General features: G+C 34.7%; 1 protein-coding gene across 2 annotated transcripts in view; it reads right to left on the reverse strand.

Annotated features, from left to right (window-relative positions):
• Nucleotides 1–1,313: 1,313 nt before the first annotated feature.
• Nucleotides 1,314–27,706, reverse strand: part of EPHA5 (EPH receptor A5) — a 333,428-nt gene continuing 307,035 nt past the window's right edge. For both annotated transcript variants that reach the window (XM_037029906.1, XM_037029905.1), the window contains 4 exons: nt 26,996–27,145; nt 14,096–14,289; nt 10,452–10,607; nt 1,314–2,848 (listed from right to left, as the gene is read on the reverse strand). In XM_037029906.1, coding sequence (XP_036885801.1) covers nt 2,743–2,848; nt 10,452–10,607; nt 14,096–14,289; nt 26,996–27,145 — 606 coding nt within the window. In that variant the 3' untranslated portion in view covers nt 1,314–2,742. The remainder of the gene's footprint in view (nt 2,849–10,451; nt 10,608–14,095; nt 14,290–26,995; nt 27,146–27,706) is intronic.

Consider the following 27,706-nt stretch of genomic DNA (forward strand, 5'->3'; position numbering starts at 1 on the left):
GTGAGACCGGCACTTCCCAATTGGTGATACATCCAGTGGTGAACAAATATTTTAAAAAGGAATTGTTTCCTTTTTTAGGGGAAGTATATATTATTTGAAAGTCTCTTTATTCCTTCTAAAATCACATTGACATTCCTTAGAAATTCTCAACCAAATTTAGATATGGATGAAAGTTACGCGTCTGTTTAACATTTATCTCAGTTAACTTTGCAAAATGAACACCAAGATTGCAAAGGAAACAAATCAATTTGATCCAAATTAATGTATAATGTTCCTTTGTGAGAAAGAGGAAATCTACATTGTTACTTGAAATTCTAATGACTTAGATGTATTCCGGCCTGACCTTCCAATCATCTTCGAACATATAAAGCTGGAAGAGAATTTAGAAGCTGCCTTTCTGCTGTGCAACTGAGTGTGGCTAGTCCATCAGCACTGAAATTTGTAGTAGCTTCTCTTCGAAGTGATACTCTAAATTCTTACTTTGAAGTTTCTCAGTTGTTACTTTATCACTTATAGTAATTCAATAAAGGGCAACACAGTCTCCAATTGTTTTGTTCATAAGAAATTAGTTTAGTTAACTATGTTTATTGTAATGAACAAATGTCTCTTTAATAATGGTAAAGCCTACTGACTTATTGTACCCACCCCTCTCTACTTTTGGAATCTCACTGAACTAGTGAATGTGAAGCATAGTTTGTGTGGAAGTGTAGTACACTATAAACCTAATGGGTTATAGACAAAATGAGACAGAACTCAATATATCATCTGAAAACTGTTTGGAATGTTTTTCTTTTCTTTTCCCTTTTTTGGTCCATGTTCTTTAGCAACAAAATACTGCACTGCTTGAGTAAAAGGTCAGAGTGGTAGAAAGAAGTTATTTCCCAAAAGTTTACTGTCTTATATGTTAACTTTCAACTAAAATAGGTGCTTGGGAAAGAGAAAGGATGCACCATTAGTAGGATGCAGGATATTTCCAATGGATTCACGAATCCTGCCTACTCCAGTACACAATTCAGTAATCACGAATAAGCTCTCTTTCATTTAAACACTGTGCTCCTTGACTCACATGTCATTCCGTAATTTCCAAAAAGTGTAGCAATACAAAAAATTAGGCTTCTTTGCCAAGAAGCTCAGTTTTGTTCAAGTTCTAATAAATTTGTAATTGGAATCACCAATGTCAGTTTTCACCAAGCAAAGTATGTAAAGAATCCATGAGGTGGGGAGCACTGGGCAGGGGAGCAGCTCTGGGAATATAAGGCAGAAAACTGTACTTGAACAAGAATTAAATTTTAAAAAAAAAGAAGAAAAAAGAATACATAGGATATACCTTATATTCCTTCATAAGGCCAATTAAATGTTACTTTCAGTTGGTTCATCAAAGTACATTCCATTTAATAGAACTGAATATAAGAGGAAATTTCCAAATGAACAGATACTACCAACAAATAAAATGTGTCATCCTAAAATAGAGAAAATCCTGAAGGCAATATACACCTTTGTCATCATTTCTTTGCTGCCTTGGTATCAAAATTTCTAGAGCTGAGCTACATGAGAAATGGTTAAAAAGGATCAACACTTAGGAGTAATGCTTAGTGCCATGTGCCTGGATTTAACAACATTAACAGAAGTCTGCACAGTTAAATCCTTCTACATCCTGTTATAAATGTGCCCTTTGGTGTCACTGTTGCTTGACAAGGTATTTTCTAGGACTCAGAAAGGTGAAATTGCTTACAGAGGTGCAAGATTAATGGCTAGAAGAACTGCATTGTAACAGATATCACAAAGTTGGTTTTTTCTAAGCCAAAAGGGATTTCATCTTATAGACATTTTCTGTTAGTGAATAAAGAGATTTACTAGCCTTCAGAAACATGAGGGAAAAAAGACACAAACTTGTGTTAAATTATTTCTGCAATCCCTAATCTACTCTGGAACGCTTAGTCTCCTATGTTGCTAAAATTAAAAGTTTAAAAATGCAAGCAGAATGGTGATGCATATGTGTGCAAGCACATACAGGCAGAATTCCAACTTAAATTGGTTCCTGGGTATACAGCAAATTATACAGTATATATACATTTATTACCTAATAGTTTCTAGAAGAGCAACTAAATTTTATAACACAGAAAAATAAATATACACCCTGTATTACACTTATCCTTGATCAAGCAATATGTTTATATACTAGTTTCTATAACTTAACACTGTGTATCAGCACTTTAAAATTACAAAATAAGGTACCTATTAAGAAACTATCTAGCCATATTGCTCTTCAATACACTTATGTAGATAATTAAGACTTGAAGTAAACTTCAGTAAATTGCAGCTTCTGTTAGCCCACACATGACTACAAAACTTTTCCTTTCAAGTCGATTCTTGGAAGTCTTGAAAGGTGCTGCCTTAATTCAGTCTATAAAGGTGCTGTTTATAGTTATATGTCTCATGTATAAAATGTTGTAGAAGTAGTGGGGAGGATTTCGTTGCTGTAAGATAAGATATGATTTAACCTCATGCTGTGATTCCAAGGAGGTCATCCTTGTTTCATAAAAACTTGAAGTCACTGGGAGGAAGCTAAGGAAGTTTTTAGTAAAACACTGATTACAAATTCTGTGGTTGAAAGAAATGCTCTCAAAAACATTTAGAAATCACTGAGTTTTCCCTTTTTCCTTTTTTTTTGTTAAAATAAATCTTAGGGCTTGTTTACAAAGTGCAGAATAATTCATTCAATGAAGTGACATTAAAATGAAGTTACAATGGCACCATCCCATTTACCAGCTGCACCTTAATTTCTTGAAGGCTGTTCATGATCTTCTTCTGGTGACCGACAAGAGTCACTCCAAGCCGTCTCAAGTCCCTGCATGGAGAAAGCACACATTGGATGTAGGTATCGATTCAATTTCTAGCACACCTCGATATTTCACGCTGGCAAAGTGGAAAACATTTTGCAAAAACTAACTCAATGACAGTCCCAATTTAGATATACCCAGTCCAGTTTTCAAAGGCAGGCTCCAGAATTGCACCTTGAAGATTTATTTGCCATCCAAGAACCATTTATAATGAGGCATGACATAATATAGATTTGCCCCCTGTTCAGACATTACTATATTTGTGACACAGAGTGTTGAAAAAAAAAACAAATTTGGGCATGCTTACCAATAAATATGTAAATTAAAGGGTACAATTTTTATTGAATAGTTTTGAAAAGGTGGACCTAAATTATGAACACACCCTATTTTTGCTAGATATAGTGAGCATAAAATACACTTTCAAATCATCACAGCTAAGCAGTTGAAGACTAAACTCTTCAAATGATTCAGCTGGTACAGTCATTTTATGTAACAGATATCTTGAGGAGAGAATCAGCACTATATTGCTCTTATAACACTTCCAAATACTTTACTTGGAACCCAAAGTACCAGAATTTGGTTCCTTTGCCAAATAGCTTCTAGGTTCTACTGGCATTTAGAGCATTTCGAAGATTTCACAGTATCAGAAAGGTGTTTTTAACCAAGATACTGCTACTCTGATTCTCTTTAAAAAGCTTGTTACCCAAAAGAACATTCCAGATGTTTAGATTTCAAATCCAAAAACATTGTATGGAGCTCAAAGCGAGTGCCCATGGTTTTAAAATGTTATTTTCTAGGATATTCAGGAATTCTATTCCTTAAAATTATATATTTGGTAAAACAATGATTTATGCATGTTTGCCAAATAACATTAATTGTAGGAAAAATGACCATGAACAATTCAACATTTTTAAATGACAAAGTCTCCATGTTAGATTTCTTAGATAATTACTTTAATGAACACTTTATGCTAAAAGTATACTGTGTTTTGGCATACAGTAAATGTATTAATTTCAGATTGTCTTAGAAGTTCATGAAATTAAGTACAAAGACATTGAACTATTATACATAAAATTGAATATCTTTGGAAAGTCAGTGACATCTCTTAATTATCAGAGAATATAATTTAAATAAATGGGTACTTAGGCTCCATATGCATTGATATTAGAAATAATGGCTCTTTAAATAATGTGTTTGCTTTCTTTTCCTCTTTGTGTTTTTTTATTATTATTTTAACATCTTATGAAACGTTTAGCAAAGAATAAGCATCTAAAAATAAATAATTGATATTTTGGTGGACACATATTTCTTAGAATGTGACTATGAAACATTGAACCTAGAAATTATCATAGCTACAAGACACCAAAGTACAATATAAAATAATAATAATGGTAAGCATAGAAGAAATTCCTCAGCAAACAAAAACCAGCAAAAATTCACTTTGAAGCAAAATCACTATTGTTAGTTATGAAGTAGCATATACAATAGGTAGTAGACAGACTGACACAGAAATAAGAGAATAATAGAATTGAGTTTAATCTTTTTTCTTTCAAATTAAATCAGAACTCTTGCCTTGCTCCTGTTCACATTACAGACTGAATAGCTCTTTGTTGGAGGGGCTATCTTGTACACTGTAGAATATGTAGCAGCATCCTTGGCCTCTACCCACTAAACACCAGAATGGTTGTACCACCTCTTACCCTTTGTTGTGACAAGACAAAATGTCTCCAGATACTGTCATATGTCCCCCGACTGGCAAAATCTCCCCTGGGTGAAAATCACTACACTAAGTACAAAAATAAGAGGTGACAATTAACATATCTTGTCCCTATATATAAGAAAAATAGATACCTCTATAATGTAGATTTTTGTTAACCTCATTTTATGAATGAAGAAACAAAGTCTTGGAAAAATTTAATCGGTTGGATGGGTAGATAACACAGCCAGTGTGTAGCAGTAAAACTAAAAAAAGTAGGAACCTGACACCAACGTTCATACTCCTTTTATTTATCATTACTCTGAGATGTGATTTTGAGCAAAGTACTGCAAATTGCATGCAATTATTTATCCATCTGTAAGATGAGAACTGTGTGGATTTAATATCAAATGTGTAAAATTATAAAAGAAAGAAGATAGTTAATGAAGCAAACTGAACACATACTTCTTTATCTGAGGCTGCGGTAAAAACATCTATACTTCACAAACATTTTAGTTATGAGCTAAATAGTATTCTTGTGTTTTCACATGGAACATGAATCATGAAGATTTTTGTAGATGTAGGTATTCATGGCTATACACTAGCCTACTTTGAAACTAAGTTAGAAAAAAGGAACTAACATTTCTTAACCTAAAATAATCTCTATTTGAAAGTTTAAATAACTAATACTTGAAATGAAATCCTAAAACATGTTTTACCATAGGCTTTATAGACTCAGGTTAAAAAATACTGATGTACTATATATGTACTTAAAATGAGTATAATTCAAATGAGTGATCCAATTATTAGGAAAGAGCTTTTTAAAAAATAATCATAAGTTTGTTCTGAAAAACCTGAAAACAAGAATGTGTAAGTTTACCTACTGAAAAAGCATGGACTCTGCATATACAATACCAAAACCTTCATTTTGGAGTGTGTAGATGTATGTAAGCATGTCTGTACATGTGTGTGTTTCCCATACTCCAACTCTTGGTTGTTTTGTCTAACTGATATCAAATGATTGGTTTAACTTATTTTATTCCTGCTGTTTTAATTCACTGTGATATTATTTTAAGTATAACTTTATTCTATGAAAAATAACAACACAAGAAAGACTTTGGTTCAATGCTTCATAATTATATCTGTGAGGATATTTATAATGATATTGCAAATGAGAATTAAAGTGGAGCTAGAAAAATGTTTCCAGTAAAAGTTAAATAACTTTATTTTTATATTGTTAAATGATTATTTTTAAATAGTTTTGCTTTGTACTTTTATAATTTCTAACAATTCCCATTTTACTCTTCAAAATATACATTAAATGATCAATTTAGCAGTAACAAGGTAAAAGAAATTTGATAAAAGTTAAAGTAGTTTACATTTTTATAAAGTTGCTGTTTTATTTATAATAATTTTGAAAACTACTTAGAAAAATATCATTATATACTGGTTTATTCATTTCAATTTTCTGTAAGAATATTTTATAACTGGGGAAAGTTTTACCTTTGTCACCTTTATAAATTTTATACTCATTTTATCATGATCTGTGGATTCTTAAGTAGTACCCAAAGCGAATTCTAGTGATGAAAATGGTTTCAGCATAAACTTATAAATTTAAACATAAACAAGAATAGCATCGCTACATAAAAAAATAGTTTGCATTTTGTCAATGGAGCATGAGTAGTTTTAGAAAAGCTTTAAATATAATGAATGATCATTGTGTTTCATCAAATATTATTCCATAAATTAAACAATGCAAAACACTAATGTTAGGAAAAATACAGAATAATAAGAGTGCCTAGTTGATGCTGAAGCAACTCTTGATTATTCAGGATTTAATTTATCCATTGTGGATGAGTCATTCCCATACTCATTCTTCTTTCTTCTGCTTTACACATCTTTTAACCATTTCTCTGGTACTTAATCCCACCAACATTGGCTGGATAGGAGGAGGGAGAAGATAGATTAGTGAATACGCACTAAATTTCAGTGTTTATCCTTTTTTTCAGAATTTGGTCATCTATTTGTATGTGTGACAATTTCTGGTTCATTTAGAAGAGTCATAATAACCCGCTACTGCACAAGAAAGATACATTTGCATTTGGCAAGAGAGAGTTGACTATGGCCTGGTCACAGTTTTCCACAGGTGAGACATCGTGAGGGTTAGGCTAGAAGTTCCAGACTATTTATGTCGAACACTTAGGGTTGTAAGTATTCTTATGTGTACTCTAACTGTATAAAATTAGCATAATGATTATATTACAAAGTTAAGAAATCTATTTTAAGTTAGTGTGCAAAATTTTAGTTCGGGGTTTAGGAGACATTCATTTTAGCAGTTTATGACCCCATTTTAATAGATGATATTAACAGGAACATCTTCAGCTTACAGATAATTGATATAACATTTAGATTCATTGGACTGTACTCATTTTCTGAATAATCAAAGCTGACAATACAGGTTAGATAAGAAGTTTAAGAAGCAACTGTAATGCTGTCGTAATTTCAAATCTTTAGATTCAATTTGCAACTCATCTCAAGCTCACATCCCTCCCTCAAACCTCATCTACAACACTTCACTGCCTTTACACATCACACTACAGATTGTGCCATTACTGCCCAAACAATTATTGTGGTATGAGTTCTGTACACAGAATAACAAGCTTTCAGCAGAGAACAGCAGTCAGAAATGCCTAAGGTTGAAAGCCCCTCTTGTTGAACACGTTTTGATTCTAAGATCTCAGAGTTTTGCTTTTTTCCTCCTCTTCACACTAAGCCATAAAAGCTTGTGCTGGCAAAATAAAAAATCATAAACAAATAAAATTAAACCTTTATAAAAGAATTTTAAGTGAAATAAGTGGTTCCAAAAACCTAATATTTCACTTTTCCTTTTATAAACCTGCTATGAGAACAAATTCGATGGTGTGAATTACACATATGGCTATTTGACTTTTTATTTTATATTAATGATTTCAATGTTTTCCCTAAACATTTATTATAAGTATGAATGTATTCTTTCAGTTTTCAGTTTCTTTTTTGGCAATGATATTAGTGATGATATTTTATTTTATTATAATACTATACATACTTCATAAAATAAATATTTATATAGGTGAAGACCATGTGTTAAAAAATCATTATCTGAGTGTTTTATTTTAATTTTTAAAATATTGTTATTTATTTATTTTTAGAGAGAAGGGAAGGGAGGGAGAAAGAGAGGGAGAAAAATGTCAATGTGTGGTTGCCTCTTGCATGCTCCCTACTGGGGACCTAGTCCACAACCCAGGCATGTGCCCTGACAGGATCGAACCTGTGACATTTTGTTTCACAGGCTGGCACTTGGTCCACTGAGCCACACCAGCCAGGCCCAGGTGTTTTAAAAAGGTATTTTTTAAGCTGCTCTCCCAGTTCCTTTGACATAACTCCTTAATAATGACTGATGTTATTATTATTTATTTTTGGTGAAGGGCAAGTGAAATGCGCAGAAAACCTTTTCTTATACTTTATATTTCTACCAAAATGTAACTTATTACTCACTATTTTGTGCTATTTAACATAATATTTGATTAATATATTCTTTTTTTAAATAGCACACTGAGTTTTTTTTAAATATTTTATTTATTTATCATTAGAGGGGAAGGGAAGGAGAGAGGGAGAGAAATATCAGTGTAGGGTTGCCTCTCATGGGTCCCCTGCTGGGAACTGGCCTGCAACCCAGGCATGTGCCCTGACTGGGAATCAAACCGCAATTGTCTGGTTTGCAGGCCCAAGCTCAATCCACTGAGCTACACCAGCCAGGGCTGATTATATTCTTACCAAATAGAAAAAATGTGGTAAAAATACAATAACTAGAGAACATATATTTAGAGGTGCTGAAATCTCCAAGAAATCTGCCTCACTGGAGTGAGTTAACTTTTGCTGGCCCAGTTCCTAGGAGGAAATATATTCACATGGGCCCCAGGAATCTGCAGCAATTGACCTATGGAGGGCCACATTCTCTGAAGAGGGAGATGTCAGTAAGTCTCCTAATTTCACCTTATATTTATGGTCAGAGTAAGTAAGTTCAAAGATGAAAGTATCTGATGGAGGCATTATAGCAAGAAGCAAGAAGCTATGGAAGTAATTATATACAGAGAAGAAATCAAATCAAGTAGACAAAAATTATTGGAGAATATAAATGAAGCGGAGAACAATGATAAAACAGAAGTTATTAGGACTTGAAAGAAACATACGAAAGGAAGAAAGTCTGGGGATAAGAAAGTGAAAAGAAAAGAATTACAAAATAAAAGAATATGAAATAACAATGGTAAATTATTAAACATATTTATAGTATTTTGGGGCCCCAATGAGATCAAGTAAATCAGGTAGTTAGTGTAAAAACCATTATTAGTGGTTGTAAATATTCTGTGAAGGGAGAAGTAAAAAAGCAGTAGATGTAAATATATATGCATATGTGTTGATTTAATAAAAAAAAGAGACATTGTTTAATGCAAATAATTTTATTGTATATTTACAAATAATCTGACATTGGGTAGAAGAAATACCTACAATATCATTTTAATATAAAATGACAAATGACTGTAATAAATTAAAATGACCATTTTTTACTGAAAAATTAAATAGCAATCATGTAAAAATAGTTTTAAATTATCAGTAAAAGTTTCTGTTTCCTATTTTAAATACAGCACAAATGAGCTCTTTGAGTGTCTGAAGAAGTAATGGGCCGAGCAAATGTGTCATCAAGAAGATGTGATTTGGTGGGAATGGTAGAATGGGATGCAGTCAATTATGAGAGCAAGCTGAGTGGTGATTTCTGGTCCTTTTAGCTCTAAGTATAATGGAAGAGAAATGTTGAGAATGTGACATTAACTGGTGATAAATGATAATACCCTGTTACCTTTTTTTGTGGCTATGCAGTGGTTTCAGTGAATCTACGAATGCCAGAATACTACAAATGGTGAAAGAATTTCTCAGTGCTCATTTTATGTGAAGTAATGGAATATGGACCATGGCGTGCCACCTTAGAATGTTCTACCATGTTCTAATCCATACGACAATATTTTAACCTTTGAATGCATAGCTACTTTGAAGTAATTTATCATTATATTCATAGGTTAAAACATTATTCATATTTATGCAATCTAGATGGGAATAGTACAATGACAGTTAATTTTCACAAATAACAAATACTAGGCTAAAATCATCACATGTACACAGTATATAATAATAAAATACAGACAACTTACAACCTTAAAGAGTTTAATATTTAACTCTAGTGATTTTTATTTAGTAAAAGTCGATTTATCTTAAACGTGCAAACAGAAAAGGGCACAATTGGTTCCACTGAGATTTTACCAGACAACAAATCAGAGGCAGGATCTCATATACCCTTGGTTTGCAGGAATAGAAGGTGCACCATTTTGAGATTGAATGGGATTCCTGCCTGGGAAGCTTTATTTAAGATGCTGTTTCCTGGGTATTCAGCATAGCTGAAATTTAAGAATATGTTTTGTTGTAATGTATTAGTTGTAATGTATTTCATAATGTAGGACTAGTCATACCAATTGTGCTTACAGTCTGTTTTGTGTTTACATTCATATAACACAGGTATCAATATAAAAACTTTGTCAAAAAACATCTTTTCCACAACATAAAATATCAGCATTTTGCCAAAGAGCTGTTATTTCAATTATTCAAATATTCAAATGCTGTTTGCTTGAAGCAGAGAAGCAAAGACACTGGCCACAGTAGCATTAACCATGCAGTTGTTTAACAGTACAGGCTACAAAAGAAGAGGCTTCTTTGAAAGCTGTCACACTTGCACAAAAGTTAATTGATTTCCTTTGACCTCATCTTGGTTTCTGAACACATTTTCTCGCCCCAGCAATTATGTAAAAATTATCAGAAAAATTACTCACTCCAAGGTCACCTGAGCCACAGCGTCCATTGAACTGTATCCATTTTCCATGAAAATCTCTGTATACCGGCCCATTTTGATTGCTTCTAGCCATTCACCTACTGATCTGTAGGCCCCAGATCCCAGTGGGCCATGTTCTGCCAATAAATTAGATACCCTAAAACACATAAAATGTAAATCTTAAAGGTAACATTTTAACTCTCTTATAACAATCATATCATAATGTTAGCTCATTGGCAATATTGATAGGGCAATATATAGATATAGGTAGAGATATAGAGATGTAGATATGTGCAAACATGGAGGAAAATATTTTGAAATACAAAACACAAAACACAGTCTATTCAGATTTTTCTATTCATATTTTATGAAGAATTATAATGGCTTAAGAAATTAATTTTCTTAATATAAAACATTAGCTAAACATTTCATATAGTGATTTAGATGTATGTATTTCCTACTTCTGTTTTGTTTGTAAAAATAATGTGAACACTGCTACCAAATATAGATATGTAGAATAATTTATGCAAAGCCAGTTGCTTCTAGACTTTCCTAGAGAAACTTGTGCTCATTTAATTAATTTCCTAGTAATTCTGTTCTTTATCTCATTCTCTCATAGAAGGGTACTTGTTAATTCACCTAGGAGTAGTATAACATCAGAAACAAAATGTAACCCCAAATAATATGAAAACTGAATAAGGCCAAACAAGCCCTGAGATGTTTTGAACTATACTAAATTCAAATGCTTTGGCCAAATATAATGCTGTGATGATGATGATGATAATCATTTTTGGAAATGTATCTTAAGGAAATAATTGGGGAAAATGGCAAAAAAGAACATGCGGAATTTTTTTGTGTGGCTACTGAGAGTAAACATTACGTAAAATTTAAATGCCCATCACTGGGTGTTTATTTAAATAAATTTTAACCAGAAGATATAGGGTACCTTTCTTCTTACTCATGTTCTCTGCACTTTCTTTATCTAACTACACTTGCATCGTTCCTTCCAAACAAATTCTATAAAAGTTGCTCTGGTTGATAGAGCAATGGCCTCTATTTTGCCAAAATCTGTGATCGTGTTCCCCTCAGTAAGATGACTGACTTAGAAACACCCAACAACCAAAACTACAACCACCTCCCTCTGAAAATCCTACCTTAGCTCAACCCTTCTTCCTTTCTGAATCACTATTCTCTCTTTCTTGGCTACCACAGCATTGAGTATTTGTGCTTTCCCCTCAATCTCTTTTGTCTGTTATTCCTTCTTTTCCCAGCTTTATGATTTGAAGGGAACTAGGACTTAGCCTGATATGCTTTCTTCTCAGATTATAACCCATTCTACTTACACATTTTCCCAATTCCTTGCTTCAAATAGCATCTATAATTACCCAGTTTTTTTCTTGCATCAAAGCCTCTCCTATATTCATATGCCTACACCATTTCTCCATCCGTATCATAGGAATAACACTCCAATTTTTCCAAAACTATGTCCATCTTTTTTATGTCCGATTCTTCCTGAAGTGCTCCCATTAGAGTATATGATGCAATAGTTTGCTCCTCCGTTTCTTCAGTTCCCTCACAATCTATCACTGCGCATACTCTCCATTCTACCTGCCACATATCACACCTCTCTATGTTTCTTCCATCTTGTTTGCTACCACCTGAGCTTAAGATATCATCATGTCTTATCTACACAGCGACTCTAGCCTCCCAGTTATGCTCCCAAATTGTACTGTCACTCTCCACTCCAAAACTAAAGTTGTTTTTCAATATTTTTATTCTGTTTAACTCCTCTTTCCCACAATAGTTTATTGCTCAATCTGTATACTCAGCACCTAGCCCTCAGCATGACACAGAATAGATGCGTGTATATCTGTTGCATGAGTAAATGGATATCTTATAATGATTTGTAGCCATTAAGCATTGTAGGATGAACAGTCGGAGAATAGGATCTTAAAGTTGAGATTGTGGAATAATTACAATTTTTGTTAATAGGAAAATATAGAATATGACTATGACAAGAAGATTCTAAGGTAAGTTAGATACCCAGACCATGAATTTATAAAAGGTCAAGGTATTGACAGACACTACAACATAATTTGCATGGTTACTGAAATCATCAAGTCTTATGCCAAGGGTAGGAATATAGAGAAGGGAGTGAATTTGAAATTGACACCTTCTAGAATCAGGTTTTGTGAATGGCTGAACAAACATGGGTAGTAAGTGATATAGTCTTAAGCCAAATTAGTTTAAATGGAATTTGGCAGGATGATTCTACACTTGGCACCAAGAATATACAAAAATTCTTTGTATATTTAAAAACTGCTCTCAAGTGGTTGGTAACGATGATGCTGATATAATTAACATATATAACATAAAATAGATTTTTATTAATTTTCTTTATGTCCATTTGTGTCAACTTCACATAATTCAAAAAATAGATGAGAGAAATGCTTAATATTTTACATGGCAATAAACAATATAAAAGCAGATATTTCAGGAACAACATAAGGAATAATTGCTAAGAAATACATTTCCAGTTGCCACCACAGAAAAGTAATGATCCCTAAAGAAGTCTGAAGATTCATTCCTCATTTGAATTTAAAAATAAATTTTTGTCTAGTGACTAAATATCATATCAGAATCATAGAACTTATGTAGTGTTTCTCATTTAGCTCATGCTAATGAGTGGTCAGTTCAGTAACTGGTATGACACATTTTTTTTCTTGTAACAATAAACAATGACTTCAAATGCAATGAAAATAACAATCTTGAAAAATGTTATAGTACAGAATCAAACTTATTTATCTTTTGAGAGAATAACTATAATTTTTCAGGTTAAATGAATAAAGTATATTTTACAAATATGCAACATCATTTAAATGCATTTATAATAAATATGCTTATTTGCCCACATAAATACTCCTCATGAAATAACTCATATTTGATCAGTAAAGCGTTCCTAAAACAGTTGTCAATACTTATAAAATATGGTAGACTCTAAAATCTATTCTAGCCCTGGCTGGTGTAGCTCAGTGGATTGAGTGCGGGCCTGCAAACCACACAGTCGCAGTTCGATTCCCAGTCAGGGCACATGCCTGAGTTGCAGGCCAGTTCCTGGTTCCCGGTAGGGGACGCGCAGGAGAGGCAACCATACGTTGATGTTTCTCTCCCTCTCTCCTTCCCTTCCCCTCTAAAGATAAATAAATAAAATCTTTTAAAAAATAAATAAAATAAAATCTATTCTAAAGAAATTGAAAATAATTATTGATAATATATCTAATTTAAAATATATCAGTACTTAGTCGGCTTTTCCTTATAGCTTTAATAATGTTAGTTTTCCCCACCCACACCTGTTTTGGATCCAAAATACATGAAAATACATGCATTTGAGCGTTTCTTCTAAACACTACCTGAACTTGGCTACAGTTACTCTTTTTCTGAATTGGCATATTACACTATTAGATTAAATATAGGTGTTTTAAGTATAATTTAGTCATTTAAATTTCATTCATTGTAGAGAATATGCAAAAACTATAGTCAAATAAATGTGTCATAGATTTAGAGGTTAACATGATTTGATTTAATATTGGTGGCACCATTCTCAATTAGCTAAATTCAGGAAAATCTCTCAGGTCTTGACTGTACCTGCTTGATGAATTAACCAGCGTCTTCAAGCTACTTGGGTTACGTATAAGCTTGTCCAGCATGTTGACGATTTCATCAAACTTGGGCCTGCTGTTTCGGTCTTTCTGCCAGCAATCCAGCATCAATTGGTAGAGAGCAGCAGGACAGTCCATGGGACTCGGCAGACGGTAGCCTTCCTCTACTGCTTTAATAACCTGTGTGAAGCAAATCAGAACCAGTCCCAACACCACACATTTAGAGAAAATCCCTCACCCCTTCCAACTTTCATTCTTTCTTTTTCTTACTCTTGCAATAACAACCAGCTTCACTATCTCTCAAATCCCCAGTTACTTCCATTTGCTGTGAAATAAAACTACATAAAGAAATAAATATACTATCCCAATATAAAAAGATAGGCTTTCCTCAATCATTATAAAGAAAATAAAGGGTAATCATTTTTTAATTTTTTATATTTTTTATTTAATTATTGTTCAAGTACAGTTTTCTGTCTTTTTCTCCCATCCCAGCCCACCCCCTGGCACTCCCCACCTCCCTCCCATTTCCACCCTCCACCTTAGTTATTGTCCATGTGTCCTTTATACTTGTTCCTGTGAATCCTTCCCCATTTCCCCTGAAATTCCCTCCCCCCTGGTCCCTGTCAGCCTGTTCTGTATTTCAGTGTCTTTGGTTATATTTTGCTTGCTTGTTTGTTTTGTTGTTTAGGTTCCTGTTAAAGGTGAGATCATATGGTATTTGTCTTTCACCGTCTGGTTTATTTCACTCAGCATAATGCTTTCCAGTTCCATCCATGATGTTGCAAAGGGTAGGAGCTCCTTCTTCCTTTCTGCAGTATAGAATTCCATTGTGTAAATGTACCATAGTTTTTGGATCCATTCATTTACTGGTGGATACCTAGGTTGCTTCCAACTCTTGGCTATTGTAAATAGTGCTGCTATGAATATCAGGGTGCATAGGTTCTTTTGGATTGGTGTTTCAGGGTTCTTAGGATATACTCCTAATAGTGGAATTGCTGGGTCAAAAGGCAGATCCATTTTTAATTTTCTTAGAAAATTCCATACTGTCTCCCATAATGGTCGTACCAGTCTGCAAGCTCACCAACAGTGAACTAGGGTCCCCTTCTCCCCACAACCTCTCCAACATTTGTTGTTTGTTGCTTTGTTTATGATAGCCATTCTGACCAGTACAAAGTGGTATCTCATTGTGGCTTTAATTTGCATCTCTCTGATAGCTAATGATATTGAGCATCTTTTCATGTGTCTCTGGATCCTCTGTATGTCCTCCTTGGAGTACTGTCTGTTCAAGTCTTTGCCCATTTTTTAATTGGGTTGCTTGTCTTCTTAGAGTGGAGTCATATACGTTCTTTGTGTATTTTGGAGATTAAAGCTTTGTCTGAGGTATCATTGGCAAATATGTTTTCCCATACAGTTGGTTCTCTTTTTATTTTAATGCTGTTTTCTTTAGCCATGCAGAAGCTTTTTATTTTGATGAGATCCCATTTGCTTATTCTTTCCCTTATATCCCTTGTTCTAGGGGACATATTGGCAAAAATATTGCTGCATGAAATATCCGAGATTTTCCTGCCAATGTTCCCCTCTAGGACTTTAATGGTGTTACAGCTTATATTTAAGTCTTTTATCCACCTTGAATTTATTTTGATGTATGGGGAAGTTGGTGCTCAAGTTTCATTTTTATCTAAGATTGTGATAAAGGGTGATTTGGAAAGTTAAGTCACATAAAATAAAGTCTGCTTTATTTATCATTGAATATTGGAATCAAATAGATATTAAATGTTCTTATAATTTGTCTGAAAAGTTAATGTCTTTTTAATGAAAAATTATGGGCAGAACCACATTACAAAAGTAATAGAAATGCAATTTTATTTCAAAAGAGACTTTTGGATGGTAAATGCTGGATAAATCAAAGGCTAAATTCATATAACAATCTCATGTATCACTTAATAATGCCTAGGTCTGGCTATTTACTATCATCTACCGATTTCTGTCAGGAATTTGGAGCAATTGTCCAGTAGCAGAGGCATTACAAATATCATTGATTTTAAATGTAACTACATGTATGAATAATAGTCTAATTTTAAGACTGTTTTATCAAAGACATTTATAATCTTGCTGATGCTATCAAAATATATAACTCCAGAAAAGATTTGTTCATGTTCTTGAATATAACAATACATATTTTATTAAATTATTAAAAATTAAATGTTTAACACTCCAAACCAATAATATTGAATATATTTCTTACAGTATTTATGTGTGTTTTCTTAACATTAAATATTAACTACATTTTTTTCCGTAACAATTTTAGATTTGATTTGACAAGGGGCAAAAATAAAATGATTAGAGCAGGAAATTTACAAAGATAATTTGAATAATTGGAAAGAAACCAGTCTTTCTAGGATAGAGGAAATGCCATTTGAACAAGTTCAGTGACAGATGGAAAGAGGGTAAAGTAGCAGATTCAGTTTATACTTACGACAGGAGGGTGATGGAAGATGAGATAAAGTGTATAAGACAGAACAAGTCCAGGCCTCACACTGGATGGTTATTGCTGTTTCTTTGGGCAAGCACGTAAATGGGGTAATTGGGAGGGGCTTTTATAACTTGAAGTGAGTGGGGAACACTGATATGAGGATACACCGAAATCTGGCTAAAGCACAGGAGATATTTGGGCTGATAATATAAATGTGTATGTTGGCACTTGGTCACAACCTAAGGCTGGGTATAGTTTATAACATCTTGGGAAAGTCACAAAATGAGGGTTGCAGAGAAGCACCAATAGTTAAGTTCCAACAGAAAAATAAAAATCACTCAAGGACTCTAAAATAAATGGTTAAATAAATATTGAACAACTATGAGCAAAATGCAAGGTTCTTCCACTTATGTTGGCATTATGTCCCAATAAACCCATCATAAACTGAAAATATTTTAAGTTGAAAATGTGTTTAATATACCTAACCCACGGAATATCATTGCTTACCCTAGCCTACCTTCAACCCACTTATGACAGACACTTACATTAACCTACAGTTGAGCAAAATCATCTAACACAAAGCCCATGTTACACTAAAGTGTTGAATATTTCATGTAATTTGTTATGTGCATTGTTTTTGGCTATTGAAAAATGGTAAGTCACACCATAGTAAGTCACAGACTGTCTGTACCTGAGAGTCACCTACCACCTTAGTTAACAACTGAAAATCAGCGTAAAAAACTAAAAGGCAAACTTTAGTAGAACATATCTCAAAAACTATAACATATGGTTAATATATTTAATTCATTTAAACCTCATGTGTATTGAGAAATAAAATAAGACAACAGACATATAAGAAATAATCAAAAACTAAAACAGTTAAAATAAATTTTGAGAAAACATTATTCTAGCTGGTGATGTTAAATAAATAAGTAGTAAAAGAAGAAAGTATCATTTTCTCTCCTATATTAATGTAAGTTTTTATTTATTAATTTATTCGCAATGGGGAGTCTTATTAATCTATCAGTCAATAAGACTCCCCATTGCCAATAAGGACAGACTTGGTCCAGATAATTAGGTCATAAAATTTAATTCTAAATCCATCTTTAAAATTTATGTTTAAGATAGATTTAAATCTCTAACTTCAGATTTATTGTTAGACATTTTGAAATTTATTTTTTCAATTTTACCTGCTTTTTTCCTTTATAGTTTTAGGGAGAAATAAATGGCATTAGTACTCTCGTGCTTTACAAAATACTAGAAATCTATCAAAGAACAAGTTAAACTGTTGATTTTATCATAAAATTTATAATGTGTAACCAAATAAGTCATAATATCAATGGGCTTCATTGTAACTACTATGTCTGTTAATCTAGGTGGTTGAGGAGTGGCAGGGGCGGCTGCAGAGTCCAGCGGAGCCCTGTGGTCACTGTACTGTGCCGCAGGTTAGCCATGCCCTGGCCGTGGTGTGGCCCGTCTCCCCAGAAACAGGACATCACCCTGTGCGGGAGCACCAAAATCGCTGGCAAGTTCTTCTCATTTGGCATCCACAGCCTTTTATACCACTGTGGCATTTATCCCTCTGAAATTTTGTTATTAGAGTGCAGAAATATGGACCCCTCTTGCTTGTAACTACTGATCCAGAGTCCAAGTATCTAAACACTGTGGTGGAACAACTAAAAGACTGGTTATACAAGCGTTCAACTCAGAAACTGGTGGGAGTCATCTCGAATATTGAATGACTAAATTCAATATTCGTCAAATATTGAATTTGACGAATTCAATATTCGTCCTCAAATGATGGTCCTCAAAAGATGGCAGTGTGACGCTAAATGTGACAAGACTGCCAAAGATGACAGAAGACCCAGAGAAAAGTCTCAGAAAGCTGTCCTTGATGAAATCCTCTCAGGGATCAGACAGATCACAGCTACAATGGAAGTCAACTGCAGTTTGTTTTGTATTTATTAGTTTATTAGTTTTAAATGGGGAAAACGTTATACTTTGCTGAACTGTGCATAATCATTCCCTTATTGGTACTGGTTTGACTTTCCAGAGAGTTGACATGATTCTTGGCATACTGTTCAAAAAGGAACCTGCCGATGACATTGTCACTGCCATGTCATTTTTTGAAGGTCATAACTAGATGAGAGAACTTTTGCTATAAAGCTAAATGCCTTTGTAATCAGGCATTTTTGTTGAGTAGCTTGACTCAGAATTTAGGTAAATATGAAATGGCAAAAAAGTCTGAATATTCACAGTAATTGCTTTATAATAATTCACAATAACAATGTGTACACATTATTTTGTAAAGTAACTGATAATTCACATTAACAAAATATTGCTATTAGTTTTTGTCATTTATTTAATTTGTATAGTTTCCATATTGAAAAAATCTTCAATTATTTGACTTCATGTGTATAATTTACACTTACTATGCTATTGATCTCTTTTTCTACTCTTTAAATTTTGGTGATACAGAATTCTATGACTTTCTGTATTTTATAAAATCAAGCTTTAAAGATAATGATAAATAAAGTTAAATGTATATGTTAAAAATCTATGCTCTAGCTGGTGTGGCTCAGTAGAATGAATACAGGCCTGGGAACCAGAGGGCTGCCAGTTCAATTCCCAGTCAGGGAACATGCCTGGGTTATGTGTGAGAGGCCACTGCACACATTGATGTTTCTTTCTTTCTCTTTCTCTCTCCCTTCCCCTATTTAAAAATAAAATAAATAAATGAAATCTTTTTTAAAAATCTAGGTGGTTGAAATGAACAAAGAAAGAGAAAAAAGACAACCAGAATTTTTATAGAAAATGTTAGATGTTTAGATCTGAAATATTATCATAGGCTCTGCAATTTCTTGACCTTGACATGTAAATCAATACTGTAAACATCATTTACATCATGTTGCTTCTCCTTCTAATATATAAAACCACAATACTGAGTGTCCAATATGGCTTTATTCATGTGGTGGCAAGTCGATTCTATTTGGCCCTTTCCAGCAGAAAAGGGTCAGTGAGTGCAGCTTTTCAAGTGTATAAAACTAATATTGATATTGTTGGCTTTTTCTGCTCACAGAGTCTCACCCAACATTAAAGGTTGTAATAGTTCATCTTCAAACATCGAATCCTACTTGGCATACCTTGCAACAAGGTCACCCACTTCAGAGTGAAGGATATGTGAAAGTATCACATACTCAGTAGCAGCGTGCTGGGAGACATTTAGCAAGTGGCTCTTCTTGCTGTGGATATGTTTATAACATCTTCTCATTTCATATGTAATATAAATACTCCCTTCATATGAATTGCAAGCTACCAACATAATCTCATTCGAGTTGAAATGTTATAAAAATATGCTACCTGATACAAGCTGGTTCTGGCAAGCACTACACATCATCCTGAAACAATTAGCTTCACTCAAGGACTGCTAGAAGGCCTTTCAAAGGCAAAGCTGAAACACCAACTTGGAGGCAACACACTGAGACAAGTTGGTGCCATCTTTTGGGATGCAGTATATGTGATAAATTAGGAACTTCTCTACTGTGCACCATCCCCAGTGGCTCTGACCAGGGGACACAGAAAGGGTTCCATCAGACTAGCAGTTATGGCTGCCACCAGGACAACTGGACTACTTGTACCCAGGGATCAGTGAAGAGAAGGAGAGTCACCATGATGGCAAAGGTAGTTGCCATGGAGCAGTAGGAAGCATTCTGCATTCACACAACTGGGCAGGGAGAAGAAGCACGTGTGGGACCCAGATGGTACCCTTGGGGATGTCTTACTGTTTTTTTTATAACAACTGTGTCCTGAAAATGCTCGCCCTGAGAAAGCAGATTGATCCAGATTACCAGGTAAACTACAATGATCTGCCAAGCTGATAGATGACGGAAATTCAGAATGGACAGCAGAGGAAGGAGAGGCTAAAGCCAGGTGTGGTCCTGAGAACAACGAAAGCTATAGGAGCTATAGTGTAGTTCATAGCTGGCTCTCAGTGTCCCCTCAGGAAGCATCAACAAAACCATGGAAGGGGCTCATTGAACCTGTGTGGAGAAGTAAGCCTGTGCTGCAGCTGAAAATGTGTCTATCATATCATCAACTGAAGGGAAGAGAATGGACCAACAATCCTTAACTCCAGACCCTCCACAGCCCGTTGCCACATCTATATCAAGGCCGTGCTTGGCAAGATTACTCTCAGTCACTTACTGCGCGCGGCAGTGATACTAAGGTAGGCTGGCTTGAGGGTTCCCTGGCAGCCTTGCCAACATCTCTAGAATCACACCTCAGTCTCAGAAGTTTGCCCCGAATCATCTCTCCTTGATCTCCACGATACCTGTATCAAAATCTGACATCTCTCCCACCTTCCTCTTATCCGGCCATCTTTTTCTTTGTAAAGATTTTCTTTTAATACCACTAATGGGAATCTAATTTTCTCTGGGCTTCTTGGAGGGCCCGGAATGGCTTAGGTATTATATTATAGGCACTGTGGTGTAAACTGTGCATATATTATCTATACTTATTTTTACCACACACTACAAGAGAGTAATTATTACATGCATTTTACAGACAAAACACTTGAGATTCCAGAGCTTAAGTGTTTCCCGGATATACAAAGCTAAGAAGTGGCAGGGTAAGATTCACATTTGAGTTTCTCTGGCATGCAAACTATAATTTGTCTTTCTATCATGGGTTGAACCACATCACTGGAATCAGAAACAATTACCTCCTCCAAAATGGGAGTGGTATGGATTTTATTCCATGGAATCATATTTCTTGCACCATAACAAAAATAATATCCAGAAATAAAAGTAGTTATTTTGAAAAATAGTGCATATGCAATCATAGGAAATGTAAAAATTGTAGGATGAATAACTAAATGTCAGGGAATTTGTAGCAGAATTTGATGGCGTTTTGATGAGTAAGTTTTGTCTAGATTGTGAAGGCCTATCTTGATAGCTATTTACTTGAAATCTCACATATAAGTCCTTTTGTTGCTATGTGAAAGAGTTTAAGAATATGTTTCCATAAATAATCTCGATACCACAAAAATAGTTCAATATATATCATTTTTCTAGGATTTTTCATCTTGTCAAGTTATTAAACATATATTAAGTATGTCTTTTTCTTAATTCATCAATCTTAGATCACTAGAATTGCAGAGATTAAAGAAATCTTAGGAATCTCTAGTCAAGTGCATTCCCTCTATAGTCATTTAAACTAACTGAGAGTATAGAATCCAAGGTGAAGGACTCCCAGCTCATATACATCTTTAAATTTTTGTTATTGTTTTTAAACAGTAAGATACAGTAATTTGGGACTTAAATATTGATGTTTCTTTATGCATCCCTTTTTCCAAAGGGGTAAGAGTTTCTTTGAGGATACCAGTCTGCCCTTGGATGCCCTTGCATCCAAGGGCATCATTATCCATCTATAGAGGACCATTGTTATCCTAGATGACCAATTTTTGTCAGTCCAGTACACTCATTAACACAGAGACAGCATTACAACAAAGCTAAATAATTTGATCACTGTCAAATCTGGGTAATCTGCAGCATTTGGATTAGATCTACAGTTCTCATACTGTAGTTAATTATCTTACATTGTGTGTTATAAAATATTCTCTTTGCTTTACCATAAACTATTCCAACAGTGTAATAATAATAATATATGTTTATATTATTATATCTAGATCCACATCTTTATCTAGCTGTTCAGTACCACTGAACATTGAAGCAAAGTAGAGAAAGGAGAGAGGCACACCCAGTACCAAGTGTATACGCCTCTTGGGAGTCAAATATCCTTGCACCTTATGGATAAGATTGTGGCCAACAGAAATAGTATAAAAAACTGTCCTCCTTTGCCCTGGCTGGTGTAGCTCAGTGGATTGAGCTTGGGCCTGCAGACCACAGGATCGCGGTTCCATTTCCAGTCAGGACACTTGCCTGGGTTGCAGGCCAGTTCTCAGCAGGGGACACATGAGAGGCAACCATACATTGATATTTCTCTCCCTCTCTCCTTCCCTTCCCCTCTAAAGATAAATAAATAAAAATTTTTAAAAAACTGTCCTCCCATCCCCCAAAAGGCAAACATAATTCTAACATGAGAAGATTAAGAAACAGATAATTTAAATGAGTAATTAAAACATTTTGGCCCTGGCCGGCATAGCTCAGTGGATTGAGCGCGGGCCTGCGAACCAGAGGATCGCGGTTCGATTCCCAGTCAGGGCACATGCCTGGGTTGCAGGCCGGTTCCTTGCAGGCTAACTATCAGCATGGGACGCACAAAAGGCAACCATACATGGATGTTTCTCTCCCTTTCTCCTTCCCCTCTAAAGATATATAAATAAATAAAATAAAAAAACCCATTTTGTTTAGTATGTGTTTAACATATTCTATATAATAATATATTTCACAATAAATAAGACAGAGATAGAGCCATTACATATAAAAATGCAAGGCAATGCAAATCTCTTTTTATCTTAGTTTTTATTTAAAGTTCTGAAAAATGTTGACATTTAAAATGTTTGTTATTAATAAGAAGCTTCTGCTGATTGTGGGGCATTAGCTTAGTTTCCCAAGCTTGAATCAGAGCTCATGGTCTGGCATTTACCTGAATCACCCTAGTCATCCTGGTTTATTTTTGTTATGCATTGTTATGATTTTTCTCTGTGATGAGAGAGGTGATTCTAAATAAAAGGAAATCAATTGCAGCAGAAATCTCTTCCCCCAACACAGCTGAAGGCCTTTTTTCTGAGGGATTTGGATGATTCTGTGTGTTTTGGTAAATTAACATTTTCATGGTGGCAAAGCCCTTTTGAATCAGATAGTATCTAGAATGTAGAAACTAGAAAATATACCATTGAAAACTGCCAAATTCAGTACTTCTTTGTTCTCTGATCATTTTTCCCCCAAGGAGATATCAAGTAATAATGATTGTCAAATACAGTATATCTGTCATATTTCTGGGATACACATTTGGTAAAAATTGAGGCATATTAAACAGTGTTACATCTAAGAACTAAATGCAACTAACGATCATGAACTTACTGAGAAAATGCAAAGCATGCATGGGACAAACTATTAAAGGCAGACATAATGGAAAGATCCGTAACTGTATAATCATTTTCTGTAAATCTCATTTAGATTCTCAGAGATCCCAGCCAAAGCTAAAATATTAGTTTTTATGTTATAACTTTCTGAAAATGTTACATCAGCACTTTAAAAATAATTCAAAATATGGTTATCTGAAAAAGTATCAAGACTGACAAATGGCTGAAATCAGGAAAAAAAATATTGACCAAATCCTTCACACCTCCATTTTTTATGTCCTTCTGCAGGTAACCTTCTATTGTTCACTCATGGTGAACAGCGTAATGGACCAATACCCTCTTTATGGGATTGGCCAGTGGGGTTTTAGCAGATATGTTCCAGGCTGAGGAGCAACTGGACTCTCTCTTTCCATCCAGTTACTTGGCAACTGACCTCACATGTAGTCTTCCCTGCTGGTCTCCACAGAAGACAAAGGCCTTGTGGTGTACACATATAGACCAGCCAACCCCAAGGAACAGGAGCAAGCCCAGTCAAGATTAGCAGAAATACTTAGGAATATTCATTCACCTAGTATCATAGTCTGCTTTGGTTTATAATTTTATTTGTGATAGATACAACTACCTCGGGTATAACTGTAAATAATGTAGATGACAATGCTGCATATATTATACATATAGTAGGGAAGTATGAATAACTCTTAGTGACAGAATCAGAATTAAAAATATCTCAATTCTCAGAAGTTAAGTAAGAGACAAATGTTTTTCTTAAGTGAAGGGACCAGGTTTACCGGCAAGACAGAAGAAAATATTTTCACAAAATTTACACAAAAGAATGATATTGAAATGAAACTTGGAAGAAAATAAAAGCTAAACCATGACGTACTCTGTACCTCAGGTTAGCATTTAACATTTATCTGGAGAATAGAAAGTAGCAAATAGCTTTAACCTTTGTCTAGACTAGATCAATCCAGAGTAATCATTACACGCTAAATTGAGTACCTTATACCCACTTAGAAGAGTGATCCAGGATCACTGGTTTGAAATGAGAGGGAGAAAGTAGACATTGATTTAACCAGAGACAAGGTGGTGGTTAGGCACAAAAAATTGTACAACCGGATTGAACTTTCTGGTATAACTTTTGTTTTTGTGACCTTAAGAATATCGTTTAACAGTTGTCTTAGTTTCTTGACTGCAAAACAGGAATAATAATGTCTCTATGATGGTTTGCGACATACATACCAAGAGTTTAATGATGCTTTCATCATTGCTCTGCCCCTACAATCATAAAATTGAGGAATATATATATATATATATATATATATATATATATATATATATATTCTCCCACATTTAGAGAAATGTAAGTCAGCACCCTCTGCTTAAATTAAGTGAGTGCAGCACAAAGAAAAACAATGGCAGCAATTTTTAGATGTCTTGCTGTACATTCCATCGCCCCGTTTACCGCTGCTATCAGAGAAGAATGCTACGAAATACAGTTGACCCTTGAACATGGGTTTGAATTGCATGAGTTCACTTGCATGCAAATCTTCCCCCATGCTTTCTGTAAATATATGTTCTTTCTTACAATTTTGAACATTTTTCATTTTTTGCAGCTTACTTTGAGACTATAGTATATAATACATATACCATACAAAATATGTGTTGTTTATGTTATTTGTAAGGTGTACAGTCAACAGTAGGCTATGTGTATTTAAGTTTTGGGTGGTCAAAAGTTCTATGCAGATTTTCTGCTGTGTGGGGTTTGGCGCCCTTAAACCTGCATTGTTTAAATGTCAACTGCAATCTTTGGGAAAGCTGAAATGTGACCCTAGCTTCTCACCTGGGGAGATCTGAAGAATCTCCAAGGAGACAGCCTGAAGTCGTATCCCAAACAGGGAACACTGGCAGAGAGCCTCCAACAATAAGGTGTTTCTATCAGGTTTAGCAGAAATGTATACAGTGTATTGAAAGACTGTGGAGTAGGCACGCCAAGTGAGAGGAACTGGGGTAAGTCAGGTAGAGTACATCCTTCTTTCTAATGACCTTGAGCAGAGGAGGACCTCACAAAGTGTCTTTGAAAAAGCTCAGACATGAATCTCACTAGAGAGCAATGTTTGGGTTACTGCCTGACAGGAGGCATCAACAGCCCAACATCACAAAAACATTCTTGCTTCCTCCTTCCTGTCTCTCCATCCAGAATGATCCTGAAAAGTCTAGACACAGACTTTGGCAGAAGAGGAGGAGAAACAAAAATCTGATCATTATTCCTTCACCACCCCAGTACCAAGGGCTAGGCTAGGCCTGTGGTTGTGGAAAACACTTTGAAATAGATATGGTACTGACTTTCATTATACTACACTTGAATTTTTATACCTGAAATGAATCTAAATTACTGGCATGGGACTGTTGTTTCAACAACATGAGGGTGGAAAAATATAGTACCTGTCTAAGAACACCAGAATACATCAGAGAGGGAGATTTTACAGAGTCTGGATGGAAGAAATAATTTGAGAAAATATATTTTAAATCATGCTATTGAGGTGAGACTTCAATATACTGGTTCGATAAAGGAGAAATAAGGTACTAGTTGATAAAGTTTTTAAGGCAGCGTATGGCTCATAGTAAGGGCTCCACATGTTATCTGCTTTTATAATTGTTATTGTTATTTGACAAAAAATATATCAAATTTGAGTGTGATTCAAAGTGGAAAGTACTATATAAAAATTACAAAAGCAAAGACCAAAAAAGTCATATGTTAGATGTTACATCATAAACATTCTGAATTTGAAGATTCTTTCATGGTTCCTTGAATTCCAGGATTCTGTTATTCTACATATGAATTATTTTTTCCATGTGGAGAAAATAATCAGTTTCGCCCATATTAAATAGAGAATATAACTCTGCATACATTTTTAATTAAAAAATATAGACTGTTCCTTTTATGCTCCACTATCAAGAGAATCCACTATTAAGTCAATATCACTCTTTCTTTTGGACTGGAGTATTTGTCCCCTCTATCATAGGCAAATTTAAAAAAAACTTGCCTGTCATTACTCGGTCTTTGATGGTTCTTTCTTTACCTTTGAAAATGACACTGACATAAAATTAGTGCAGCATCACTACAATACAGCTAGAACTGTCTGGCAAGGAACTGAGTTTTTGTACAACAATAACTTACTTTCCTTTGCACGAACTCATGAGCTTCTGCATAACGGTTATTTTAACAACAAAGCATGCCAACATGTGAACAAAGTATTTCATTTTTTAAAGCAACTGTCATGTTGAGAGAAGGAAATTGTTTTAAGTCTCCTGACACAGAGAGCAACGCATTTCATTCCCAACTGAAAGAGTGAAAGTACCACACTTACATCCTGGTTGGTCATCTCCCAGTAGGGCCTCTCTCCGTAAGACACGACCTCCCACATCACGATCCCATAGCTCCACACATCACTAGCAGAGGTAAACTTCCGGAAAGCTATAGCTTCTGGGGCAGTCCATCTGATTGGAATTTTGCCTCCCTGAAATTGAAAAAGGATAACAAATTCTCACACACTTCAAATGTATCTAGGGATATTGATGTCTCACTGAAGGGATCTAGAGAGAGATGTAACATTTTTAAGTGGATCTGTTTATCATCAGGCAGTCTCCTTTCACACATCAGTCCGTAAGCACTGGTAGGCTGACTACTAATTGGCTGTCTGGGAGGATTCTGGTTTCAATTCTGCTGGACTACGGGAGTACATACAGCTCCCACAACTCAATTACAGCATGAGGAGGGCAGCTCGTAGCAGGGAAAGCGAGCAGTCAAGCAAATCAATAAGCCAACTTTCAAAACTTTCAACCAGACAGTAAAAGACTCAAATTCCTCAGGTGTTTTTTCTTCTTTAATACAAGAATTGTAAGTGGAATATCTCAGTTGCTGTATGCAACCCTGAGAAGTTTAGCAGTTAACAAGACAAACAGGAAAATCAGATATATGATACAACTTAGTTATATGTTTCCCTGATATCAGGTAATTTTTTTAGATTTGATGTTTCTTATTTTCTGAAGGCGTGTTTTTTTGTGTGTTTGTTTGGATG

This window comes from Sturnira hondurensis, unplaced genomic scaffold, assembly GCF_014824575.4.
Source record: "Sturnira hondurensis isolate 20B ecotype Veracruz unplaced genomic scaffold, ASM1482457v3 Scaffold0020579, whole genome shotgun sequence".
In the NCBI taxonomy this organism is placed as follows: Eukaryota; Metazoa; Chordata; class Mammalia; order Chiroptera; family Phyllostomidae; genus Sturnira; species Sturnira hondurensis.